General features: G+C 48.2%; 1 protein-coding gene across 3 annotated transcripts in view; it reads right to left on the bottom strand.

The window, feature by feature from the left end:
• Positions 1-319: 319 nt before the first annotated feature.
• The window catches only part of Znf395 (zinc finger protein 395), a 40981-nt gene continuing 28609 nt past the window's right edge, over positions 320-12691 (bottom strand). For 2 of the 3 annotated variants that reach the window (XM_027390314.2, XM_027390315.2), the window contains exons 3-10: positions 12058-12263; positions 9807-9916; positions 7276-7514; positions 6617-6717; positions 5653-5953; positions 4027-4119; positions 3132-3235; positions 2757-2868 (exon numbers count right to left, since the gene is read on the bottom strand). In XM_027390314.2, coding sequence (XP_027246115.1) covers positions 2757-2868; positions 3132-3235; positions 4027-4119; positions 5653-5953; positions 6617-6717; positions 7276-7514; positions 9807-9916; positions 12058-12263 — 1266 coding nt within the window. Of the gene's footprint in view, positions 2869-3131; positions 3236-4026; positions 4120-5652; positions 5954-6616; positions 6718-7275; positions 7515-9806; positions 9917-12057; positions 12264-12691 lie in introns of all 3 variants that reach the window. The other variant, XM_027390312.2, reaches the window with a different exon arrangement.

The raw sequence follows: 12691 nt of genomic DNA, 5'->3' as shown, positions 1-12691 counted from the left end.
CTCTACTGAGCTACATCCCCCACCAACCTACTGGAAGTATGAGCAAATGAGTCCCCTTGCCTACGGTGTCACATGATATCATTTGCAACTAATTGTAGGGACAGTTAAGAACTCAGTACAGGCACACACTAAGTCAGACAATGTACCATTTTATTCCTTATAAAATATATTTCATATCATTGCTGTAAAAACATTACATTTCATTTCACATTTAAAAAAAATCTTAACAGTAAAAATAATACTTGGAAGACAGCGGGGCTGGGGTGGGGGAGGGGAAGAAGCGCCAAGAAGACAAATTCACAGATGGGATTCTTCTCCCTTCTTGTTTTGCTTTAATCTTTTTTAAATTTTTTCTTCTTTTTTTTTTCTTTTTTTGCCCCTGGTAAAGTCAGAACCTGGGGTGACCAAAAAGTAACATAACAGATTTCTTCCACCAAATCAGTTTCCATATCTCATTTCACAGGGCCCTCTAAGGCGTCACGCTATACAGTCACTGTGACAAGGCAGCCATTACTCAAAGCACTGTCTGAAGTAGCAACAGTGCTCTCAGGGCCAGGTTAAAAGCCTTATCATTGATCCAAACCTAAGTTACCAGAGAGTCGTTTGGCTTTGTACCTGAGACTTCGGCTGGCCACATACGGTACCCCCAGACTCGCACCATGGAGTTGAGAATGGTCCACGCTCACTTGAGGGTGCTCCCAACATGGTACTACATCTGAAAGTAACTCTGAGAGCCCTCTGAATAATGGAAACATGGCTAGACAGTTTCCAAGATAACTGTTTGCAAGCTAGGTGCTGTTGGTTTCAAAAGCACACCTGTGGCACCTTCACCCAGTCAGACTCCAAACCCATGGGGCTGGGAAGCAGGGAGATACAGAGATGACAGAAGCGGGTCTGACGGCTGGATGTGCTCACAAGCCACCCTTGCCCTTCAAACCCAAAGCCAGACCATGTGTCAGGAATCAACACAAAAGCATCAAGATGGGGGGGGGGGTGCACAACAGTGGTCAGGGGGTCGCCACCGCCAGAAAAGAGAGGGAACAAATGCAGACTTGGAAGGCCGCACAGAAATGGAATAAAGAACTGAACAAAATTAAAACTCCCTCAGTTTTTAAACCATCCCACCAATTCCTTTCTCTCTCTCTCTCTCTCTCTCTCTCTCTCTCTTAGTTTTCTGCCTGGCAAGCCAATGGCATAGGAAGCCTGCTTCAAACGGAGAAAATCATTATAGTCAGTTACATCTGCAAGCTCCAAACCAAGGCTGGGATTAGGAGGTCTCTGCTGAAGTGGAGGCTTAGTCCACACTGGGATAAGAAGGGGAAAGGAGAGCTTCCTGGTAGGGTCTCTACATGTCCAGAAACTCTTTCTCTCTGTGTCTCCCCATATTCCCCCTCCCCTCTCCAGTAAGATTGGAAGCTGAGCATCATGGGAAGTAGGAGAGAAAAGAAACTTCTGCTGCCAGCTCTTAATTATCTGTGAGGTTGAAGAGGCAGGAGAGCCCAGGGTCGCCTCTGGCTGGCCTGGTTTGTTATAAAAATATCCCCCTACCAAAGACACTAGTGTCCCCTCCATCAGCAGTCCGGGTTACCATTACACCCTTCACCTCACACACACAATCTCTTAGGTTCTCAGGTTTTCTAACAGAACTTAGTGTGTCTCAGACTGAAAAGTAGACATGTGTTTCCCTGTAATGCCTCCAGTGGAGCCTCTGTGGTCAGGAGGATGATCTCTGTGATAACTAATGAGTCAATACTGCTGCTCAGTCCCTGGAGAGGTGGTCTGGTGATACGCCCTGACCCTGTGACACCTGGAACTTCAGTCCAGGACAGCTAGGTCCTTCCAAGTCCACAGAGGCCAAGTCTGCTAGGATCTACCAGAGACCCTCTAGGGAAAGGTTTCATCTTCAAAGACTTCCACATCAGACAAGAAGACCAGACACTCTAGAGCCTGTGACACTCTGGAGGGAAGAGGCCTCAGGGAGGACTTTACTCTGGGAGCAAAGTTTCTGTGGAGACCCTCCACACTTCCTCTCAGAGCTGGAAGGATGCTCAGGGTAGTGTTTCAAGGCCATGTTCTCAAACTGAATTCATATTAGCCTTTTGGCTCAGGATTTTTGGGGACGGGCTTTGAGAAGAAGCCACATAAAGTTTACTGGCATGCAACCCAACATCTAAAGAGACCCAGATCCAAAGGTTGCCACGGTAAAAGGGTGTCTGTCCCTCTTCCAGCCCCAGAAGCTGCTCCAACAGAAGTGACACTGCATCTCATCAAGTACAGCCACCTGCCCTTCCCAGAGTCCCGCTACTGCCCACCGGGTCATCCACCTGCCAAAAAGGTCTTCCTTGTTTTCTAAGAAAAGGAAATTAATTTTACTCACAGTCCATTCTGAAATAGCTAAAGGAGCAATGGATGCACCAGCTCAGCACAAAAATGGGCAAAAGTGGGCATCCTGTCCTACTTTTGATGCGTACAAACTAGTCCCCAAGAGGGCGGGAGGGGGGTAATTCTTTGGTCTCTGGTTCGCTGCAGAATACCCTTGGTCAATTTTGGCTCTCTCCTATTTTAGGGGGAAAAATATTTTCTTTTTTTTAAAAAATAAAACACTCCCACAAGGGGAAGAAAGTGTTTTTTAAGTGTTAAATCTTAGCCCCAGCTACCCACATCCACTCCACATCTCTGTGTTCTGCTGATGGCTGCAGGCCTGGAGGCCTCCTGGTTGCCAGGCAGGGTGAGGAGCGGGGCTGGGGGAGGCAGGCTCAGTCCAGGAAGCGCTGGCAGGCCTTCTTCCACCGGCAGGCTGTGCACCACTGATCCCGATGCTCTATGCCGTACACCTTACGGCACTTCTTGGCTTCTCCACGGGCTTTCCTGGCAAGGAATGAAATGAGGATGGCATCATGCAATGGAGGTTAGACCCAGATAACAGCCAAGCATGAGCAGGCAAACAAACAGGAGCTGGGAGGGGTGGCTTCTGGCAGAAGTCAGTGGCACCCACAGCCAGAGACTCGAGGAAGAGAAGGCAGCTCCACCAGTGTGGCCTCCATCTGGGGACTAACCCTGGGGATCCAAAGTCTACATCACCAGTGATGATACAGGACAGAAACCCCAAGGCTAAGGATGAGATGGCTCACCTGGAGCTGCTCTGAGCCCGGGGTGGGGAGGTGACAATCAGGTGAGACTTCACTGTGGGTGGCGGCTGCTGGGGCTCACTGAAGCTGAGTGACCTGCTCCGGACCTGGGTGTGAGGGTTATAAGAACAGCTGTGAGCATGAGACCCTGCCTCAGAACTGCGAGGCAACTCCCTGGGCTCTGCTATGCATGCCTCTCTGAGCCCCAGAGCAGGGGATCATGGATTCTCCCCTAAAAGGACATTCTCAATAGACGGGGTCAGGTCAGGGCCAGAGACAGGAGCCACCCTTAAGGCTTTAGGGGACTTAGATGGAGTTACCATACAAGGGGCAAATGGAGGCACTGTATTGCCTTAGTGACATCTTCCATCAGCTAGGTGTGATACTTCTTCATGGCAGACATTTGAAACTAGAGCCACCCATATGTGGTTCTAATGACTTCCAGGTTATGTCAGTTCAGAGTCAAGGGTCCAAGTTCATGGTGGCCTGAGATTTCTGGTCCAGCCCACACAGCCTCCAAATGCTCCTCCTATGATGTTCCTCCTGCTCTCCCTTCTGTCATCCCCACATTCTCTCCTTTCCTTTCATCTAGGCACTGGAACTCTAACAAGCACTCACAGACACTCACAGAGCAAGGGACTGACTCTAGCCTTGCCCAGCACATTTCTAAGGAAGAAAACCGCTCCACCCTGACTCCAACCCCAACCCCACCCCACCCCGAGGTATCCTTGTAGCTGCTGAGAGGAGCTGTAGCCAGACAGAGGAGTACACACGGTGATCTTTATGAAGTATGGGGATAGATACAGGCGACACCAGCCAGTGCTGTGTACCAATGACACAGCCCCCCAGCCCTGGGGATGTACGCAAGAGCTTTGGGGGTACTGGAGTACACACTCACCGGAGAGAGTGGGGAGGTGGTGGTAGGGGCAGCAGCCCAGCTGATGCTGGTGTAGATGTGGGGAGAGACAGGGATCTGGAAGGATGGCAGAGCCTGCAAAGACAAGAGTGTGTCAGCCTGCGCTCCAACGAAGGAAGCATCTGCCTCGGCTCCCAGTAACTTTTCATTTGCAACAGAGGGCGTATCTGTGCCTAGTCAAGAGCCTGGAAAACACCAGGACAGCTGGACAGGTTTTCCCATGAGCAGCCTCAAAGCCATCTAACCCATCATCAACACAGCCTCCTCCTTCCTGAAAGGATGCACTCCTACTCAGGGCTGCTTATGTGCCAGCCTCATGACTTATCCTTACGGGGTGTTATTCAGTGGCTGGGTCACCTACGGAGAACATGCTTCAGGCACAAAGAGCAAAGCCTTCTGAGTCTTAGGACTGTTTCCAGAAAAGGACAGAGAACACCAGGCACCTTCTCAGGAGTAGGGATACAGGCAGGGATGTCTGGCTTCAGTCTATCTCTAACCACAATGCCCAGACACTACAGGGTCAGCTAAGGCTGAACTTCAGCCAGAAACAAACTAAGTAGCCATTCGTTCTAATGAAGAGAGAACCTGCTTCTTTTGTAGTTTTTCTCACTGAAAGTCCCACTGTTTTGGAGCTGTTTTGTTTTTGTTTGTTTGTTTTAGCCCTTACTATGTGGCCCAAGCTGACCTTGACCTCCCAGGTGCCAACATGCAGGCATGCGCAAGCATGCCTGGTTGGAAGCACTACTTTTTACTTAGAACTTGCGGACTGATCAAGCCTGCTCCAGTCAAACTATAAACACAGAAAAGGTTTTAAACCAGAATACTGGAATGTGAACCTAGCTTGTAGGGTGAAGGTCATTCTAAATGACACTGCCCACCTCAACATGGCAACTTTCCCAGGCCCAGGAGAATAATGGAGTTGTCTCCCTTGGGCCTATGTCGTGTCTTACCATGTCCCTAGGAAATGGTACTTTGACAATTTATAATTAGTCCTAGCCTAATCCTCATTGCTAACCCCAGCTCTACCATGCACTTTATGAGAATAGGGGCCATGTCCTAGTCTAACTGAGCACCTAGTAGGTGCTCAGAGCAGCACCATTCAATGTAACATGCTCCTTGGAGCTTAGGCGCTGCCTGGGAAGCCCTACATGATCCTGTTAATTCTTCTAGCCAGTCTTGGAAGTGACAACTCTCAGTTCACATCCTGACACATGGCTAGACTTCTTATCGGCCCTGAGTGTCACAGCATTTGTTGTTACTGTTTATGAGATGGGGTTTACATGTAGCCCAAGCTGGCTCTAAACTCCCCATGTGGGCGAGGGTGACCCTGAATTCCTATTCCTCCTGTCTCCACCCTGACTGGGATCGAAGGTGTGTGCCTCTGCCCTGGGTTTATGCTCAGGATCAACCCAGGGTCATGTGCATGCTCAGTGAGCAACTCTACCAACTGGCCTACATCCCAGCCTTTCCTTTTCCTTCTCTGTGGAAGTAAGATTAGCAACTCAGCCAAAAGGCTCAGTCTCAATCAAGGTGCTCAGAAGCCTGTTGTCTGGCAGCCAGTGACCACCGAGATCCCAGGCTAAGCCCCCACATGTGCCTGTTCCAAACCTGGTATGCGTGGTCAGCCTGAATGTGCCAGAAGGAGCCAGGAGCTGACTTGCTGAGTGCAACTGAAGGCAGGGGAGACTCCAGGCCAGGGTGTTCTGGGCCAGAGGACTGGACTTTGGGTGGAGGCAATGAAAGAGCAGCAAGGGACGGGCTGGTCACACGGGAGGTGGGGGCTGGCTCGCTGTTGGGTGTCCCAGGGGCAGAGGGGGCAGCCACAGCCAGAGCAGATTCTTCCTTCATCTGCATCTCTGTGTAGTAAAAATCTTCCTCCCTCTTGAACTGATCAGGGTCCACGGTGTCCCTGTGTGGAGCAGACATTCGACCATCATTAAGGACATGCTGCCTTAGTTTGAAGCCAGGGAGGAAGAAAGGTACAAGGAGGAAAAAGTTGGGAGAAGTACCCAAGAGAGCACCCAGGAGGACTGCTCTCAGAGGCTATCATAAGGGATTAGAACATGCCCACCCATGGAAGTTCTACTTCCTGGCACAAGGGCTCACACAACGGCAAACATGTATGAGTACAGACCCAGTCACCGCACAAGCCCTCTTGGGACCTGCCCTAAGGGTTCTGTACAGAGATGAGGCCCTCCCAGGAGAGCCAGAGCATGGATACAGACCTAATTCCCACACACAGAAGCAGAAGTCACTATGTCTAAGCCACAGCATCTCACCAGTGATTAAGCCAAACCATTCTCTTTCGACCCAGAACTGAAACATCTTGCTTCCTACACCAGGTGGGAAGATACCACCACAAGACACACAGAGCTCACTCTCTGGCAACAGCATCAACCACGATATAAAGAGTCTCCCTGCCCAGTGAAGGCATCCCACATTCAGTGGTCAGGGAGGAGAACTGGGCAGTGCCTGTAGCAAGCCATTTCACCAGAAGCCTCTGGGCTACGAGTCCTGTGGAGTTAACAGGCTGGAGGCACCTCAGGCAAGAGGCACTGAGCGCTGGACCTACCCCAGGTGGAGGGCCTTGACATGTCGCTTGATGCCCACGATTGAACGAAGAACTTTGCCACAGCTGGGCCACAGGCACTTGTACATCACCTTCACAGAGTTCTAGGGGAAAAAGAAGTGTTAGTGACTGGAGTGTGGGAAGCCTCTCCCCAGTCTCTCTTGTCACCTGATGAGCACTTCAGCTGGCTGCCATCCTCAGCCAGACCCAAAAGAAAAACCTCTAGGAAGAGACTCCCAGAGAGCAGATAAACATGCCCAAGAGAACCTGAGGGATGGCCTGGTGGCCACATTAAAAAAAAAAAAATAGTGGCACATATTTGTGATATCAACGAGAGATAGAGACAGTAGATCCTGGACTCATTGGCTGCCCAGCCTAGCCTATTTGGTGAGCTCCAGACCACTGAAAGAGCCTATCTCCAAAACTTAGATGGGTTGAGAGGTGGGAGAGATAGATAGTACCTGAGGTTGACTTTTGACCCCCGTGTGCACGCACACTCACACACAAACATACACACCCCCAAAAATGAAACGGAACCAGCCTCAGGCTAGGATTTCACAACAGGTGCAGCCAGGGAAAACCAGAAACACCTGGGATCTGTGGAGTCCCTGCTCCTCTGGGGATGGCTGTCCCTACGTGCTCACTGGTCACCAGACACCTACCTTCCTCTTGCGTGGGGCTGGTTCATCCAACAGGAATGGGTCAGAATCCGTCTCAAAGCCATGATCAGTTTGGGGAGACCCAAAGGCGTCTCCCAGGTACTTGGGGCTGGCCTGAGGGTGGGGAGGCGACGGGGTGGAGATGCCACTGCTCCCACTCCAGTGCCCGCTGGTAGTGCTACTCCCGCTGTCTGACACGTCACCACTCTCCTTCCATGGGTCGCCACAAGCTGCACGGGAAACTGGCCAGAGAGAGAGGTGAAAGGACACTCAGGGACTTATCCCCAGGAACAAAAGGGGAAAAAAAGAAGTAAGTAAATGACGAAAATTAAAACAGTATTAAAAATTTAATTATTAAAGAAATTTCTTCCTGAGCTACAAGATGAGGGCAGATGCAAATGATACAGCAATTTATGGTGCTATAATTGCTCTGCCTGGTGGACATTTTCTGCCAGGGCCACATGGGTCATCACTGACCACCACATGCACCCTGCAACTATCTTTTCTTGTTGAAGATGAATCAAAAGAATGCAACTAAAAACTAGTTCATGCTGTACATGCTAACAAGGAGGAGCCTTTCTTAGTTCCAGCCTGGCCAAGGACATCCACATAGTGATAGCAACACGGGGATACCTTCTTGATGAATTTCCTAAAAAAAAAAAAAAAAATGCTTTTCAACCACTTCAACTTGGGCAAGTGCGGGAACATCTGTGAGTGCAAAGACGTGTGTCAGAACTTTCAGAAGCCCTGGTGTCTGGCCTGTCATTGCAGTGGCCACCTGCCCCCTCAAATTCAGATGTCTAAGAAGGAAGAATACAAATAACAAGTGGGATTTTTATGCTTAGTTTTTCTTTGATTGCTGGGGCCTTGTTCATACAAGGCAAGTACTCTAGCATTGAATGAAACAACTAAGCCTAGATTTTTTTTTTTTTTTACTTTTTTGACTGATGGGTCTATAGGCTGCTTCATGCTCAAGCTGGACTCTCTCGTGCCTCGCCTTCAAATCTAAGGCAATTGATCGCATAAGATGATCTGAAAGTCTAATACATGGGAACAGCAAGAGAGATAGAAAAAACTTATGCTCCCAGCAGCCCCAGCTCCCTATCTGGACACACAGTCTCCTGATCCTAGGCTTGAAGAGAGACACTGCCATACCCTAAGTGATCAGGACAGATTTAAAGGCAACTCCCAGATCCCATGTTTCCAAACAAGGCTCCCTTTACTTTTAGGAGACTCTTGCCCAAACAGGATGCTGGATAAAGAATGCCTCCTCCCCAGATACCCCTGTCTAGTCTTAAAACTCTCATCACTTACTCTTCCTGGAAACTGAGAGTGTACCATAACTACACACAGAGTTCAAAACAGTAGATGTTTAGGGCAGAACTCAAGAAGCATCCAAAGCAACTAATCAGGGACCAATGAACATTGGCTCAAGAGGGAACTCTAGCCATGTTTTCCCCACTCCTTTCCTAAATCTGCTGACTCAACTTCTTGGACTTTTTAAACTTCTTGAGAATTTGGCATCCCTCTTCTGGGTCTTCTTTGTGCACTTTAAAGCAGGCTGCACTGCTGGAATTTACCACTAGATGTCCCCAAGTGCACTGACAGTCTCTGGATGGAATTAAATTTGCTTTCAATCAAAGACTACTTATGAGAGACACTTGTAAAGGCCACTTTCCTCTCAGTATGAGCTAGAACTAGCCCCATATTCTCCTACAAACTTTAAATAGCTTTTAGGACTGGCAGATAAGGAATTGCCACTAAAATAACTGAAGTGGCTACCAGTCTTGTCAAAAGACTTACTCTGCAATCCTTCTCTAATGCTGCCCTCCCAAATACTGGTAAATCATCTGGGGATTATAACCAGAAGAGTTCTCTTGGCATCTATAAATCTGAAGTCATATTATTAAGGGCTTTTTTATTACAGTGTCAGAGAGAGAGAGAGAGAGAGAGAGAGAGAGAGAGAGAGAGAGAGAGAGAGGGTGTATAAGTAGAGGTCAGAGGACAACCTAAGGGAGTTACTTGTTTTCTTCCACCATGTGGGTCCCAGGAACCAAACGCAGGCTGTCAGGCTCAGCAGCAAGCACCATTACCCAGTCTTTTCAATGGCCTATACTATTGGTTTGTATAAAGCAACCAGATTTGAGACTTCAGCTCAGGTATTTGGCCTGCAAGCCCACACTAATTTATGAGGCTGACTTAGGCACTTAGAGGTTGAGCTTTGATAATGGGAAGCCACTAGTGGACCCGCAAACAGAGTTCTGCTTTTGTGAACTAAATAAATGTTCCTGTAGGCCCTGTCCAGGCTCCTACAGAGCTTAGAACTTGCTTGACTGGCCATCTTGGCCATCTTGAGTGCTGGGTTCAAGCACTTTCACAAAGCGCCAAAGGGTTTCTGCTCAGATGAGGAAACTGAGCTTCTGATCGACAGTCCTGAGCCTCCAGAACCCTATGGCCAAGCTGACGCTGGAAAGAAAAAGCATCAGTCGTGGGCCTCTGCCATGCCAGGAACCAGCCCAACCCCACTTGCTCACCAGAGAAGATGGGCTCAGCCCCAGGAGGACTCTGCACGACAGGACTGCAGGACAGAGACGTCAGCACCATTGCGGCCATCATCTCATCCATCTCCACTGCATCCGACTTCCTGTATTCAAACGAGTGGGGAGTATGCTTACTTCCTGGGCCTGGCTGGTCCACAAAGCTCACAGATTAAGCTACCACATCTGCTTACTTTCACGGGATCACCTTACACTGCTATGCTGTCCCCTCATATCTGCCCCACCCCCCAAAAAGCAACCAGCTCAGTGGAAACTAAAGCAACAATCTGTGAAAAGTGCTTGTTTTGAGTGGTGTTTCAATCAGCCCAGGATGAGCAGGTGGGGCCCCTGCTTACACTGGGGCCGACACCTGAGACAGGGCCGCTCTCCTCAAACTCTCCTTCTAACCCTACAACTTAAAATGGGACATTTTATTTGGGGGCAGAGAGAACAGTCAAAATGGTAAGATGAAGCATGGAAATAAATGATGCCCACTGGAATCTAAACACTAAAATTACCTCCTTCCCCTGCCTTATATTCAAATTTAAGAGGAAACAATTACACTAATGGATTTTTCTCTCCCCTCTGCCAAAATAAACAAGGCATTCTGTTAGCTTCTGAAAGTCAACAGAACCTATTACATAAGCCAGTGAGCAAACAAACCAGGATAGAATAAATAACCAGATGACACCATCTCCCACTGTTAAGCTCTGTGCTTTAAAACAGGCTGCCTAGAATTTTACGTGTGCTTTTCCTCCCTCCTTTAAATCCACACAGTTATATGATTTGCAAGTAAAATAAACACTATCTGAAATCTAAAGCATTTAAGGGAAATCAGAATATAACAAACTACCAGAGACTTGTCTATTTCAAAGGACTGTATTCAACCATTATTTACACACCAGGTGTACCAAACTGTGCAACTGAGTTTGAAGCAGACGGACCAAAGCCATCAACATACTAAACATTAAATGATCTTTGTGTTTCCACTTCCTCAGAAGAGAAAAATAAGTTATTTTCTGGCCTTCCACTGGATACACGATTAGAAATGCTGCTCCTCTAGTCTTTTTAAAACACTGGGTCTGCTGGGCCAGCAAGATGACTCAGTGGGTAAAAGTGCTTGCTGCCATGGCTGACTAGCTGAGTTCAGTACACAGTACCCACAGAGTAGAAGAGAACTGACTCTGAAAGTCGTCCTCTGGCATCCACAGGGGCAGCATAGCATGAACACATAATACGTAATCAATAAATGAATATAATCTAAAATTTGTTAAGTCCCCTGGTCTACAGAAGAAGGTGGAATAGAGTTTAGCTGTTTGCAGATCTTGCATGCAAAATAATCTCAGCTGGCCAAGTTTCTTGTTTTTAACTTTTATTTATTATTATGTTTGTGCATGCTGTGTAAGCGCGTAGGACACTTGTGCCAGAGCACACATGTGGAGCTCAGAGAACAGTCCTGTGGAATAGACTCCTCTTTCCACCTCTACGTGGGATCCAGGCATTGAACGCAGGTTGTTGGGCTTGCACAGACAGGCTTGCTTTAGACACACTGAGCCATCTCCCAGCCCTAGGTTTTCCTTTTAAATCTTAAAAGAACAATATAGATAGACCGTAATATGTACATCAGGATCTAGAATCCCAGGGTGCCATCATATCATTAAGCCCCAAAGCAGAATATCCATTCTTTACTCAATGGTTCTTAGCACCCAAGTGAAGAATCAGAGCAACTCACCCAGACACAGGCTACTGCCTGCCTGTCCAGTTTTGAGCCAAGAAAGGATGGCTTTACCTTTTTAAATTCTATTTCAGAATCAAAAGCATTTTAAATCCTGAATATGATACATATAAATGATACTAAATCACAGTGAAGTCTGATTAGTTTTCACTGACACACGACGTGCCTACAGGCTTTTATTTCTATGGCTGCTGCACCGAGTAGCAATGATGGAGTCTGGTTGGCCCACAAGGCTGCTGAAATCATTTCTCTCCACCCTGTATGGAACCTGTGCTGGCACTCTGTCTCACCTGTTCCTGTTCCTGTTCCTGAGCTGAGTTTAAACCTTCACCAAACCAAATAGATGTGACCCCTAAGAGAGTTTTGGAGAAGAAAGGATACTACCTAGACATTCTTAAAAGGATGCCTCTTCTATACCTAGCTTCACTATCCCAGCAAGTGGATACCCAAGACCCCCACATTCCTCCCACCATGCCCCAGCCCATATCTATAACCCTCACCACTGCTACAAACCTTTTCGGAACATCGATGTTCCTAGACACGGGTCTGTAGGCTGGCACCTGGGATGTGGCCCCCTGCAGCTCCGCCAGCCATACCTCTTCTACTTTACAGCAAATTTGTAACTTCTGGTCCAGCAGCCGGACTGTCACCTTGTCCTCGGCCCAGCTGTGCTGCTCCACTAGGCCCTTGCACTCCTGACCCCCATACCACACACAGACCTGCGGGGGAATGACAGCCAATGGTGAACACTCAGGTGTCCCCACACCAAAGCCCTTAGAGATCTCGGTTCCGGGTATTAGGCTATATGCTGCAGTCTGTGCTTTGATACACTCATCTTTAATTTGTCCATGCTAAGATCTGTCAAAGACACTTAATCCCCAAGACCAGTGTCAGGAAGTAGGGTCTAGTGTGAGTGACTATGTCATGAGAACTGCGGCTCTCTCAAATGGCATGTCATAACAGAATAGAATTATCCAGAGAGTGGGGTAGGCAGGGGGAGTGTGAATTGTTATAATAAAAGTGAGTACGGACCCTCACATTCTCCTGTCCTTATTCTCCTCTCAGACTTCCCAGTTTCCAGAAGTTTGGGCTGAATAAACTACTGTCTATACATTTTCCCACCTCGGGTATTCCATTACAGCAGCCT

This window comes from Cricetulus griseus (assembly GCF_003668045.3).
Source record: "Cricetulus griseus strain 17A/GY chromosome 1 unlocalized genomic scaffold, alternate assembly CriGri-PICRH-1.0 chr1_1, whole genome shotgun sequence".
Taxonomy (NCBI): Eukaryota; Metazoa; Chordata; class Mammalia; order Rodentia; family Cricetidae; genus Cricetulus; species Cricetulus griseus.
Note: the sequence above shows the minus strand (reverse complement) of the source record. Positions and strands in the feature narration are given on the sequence as shown.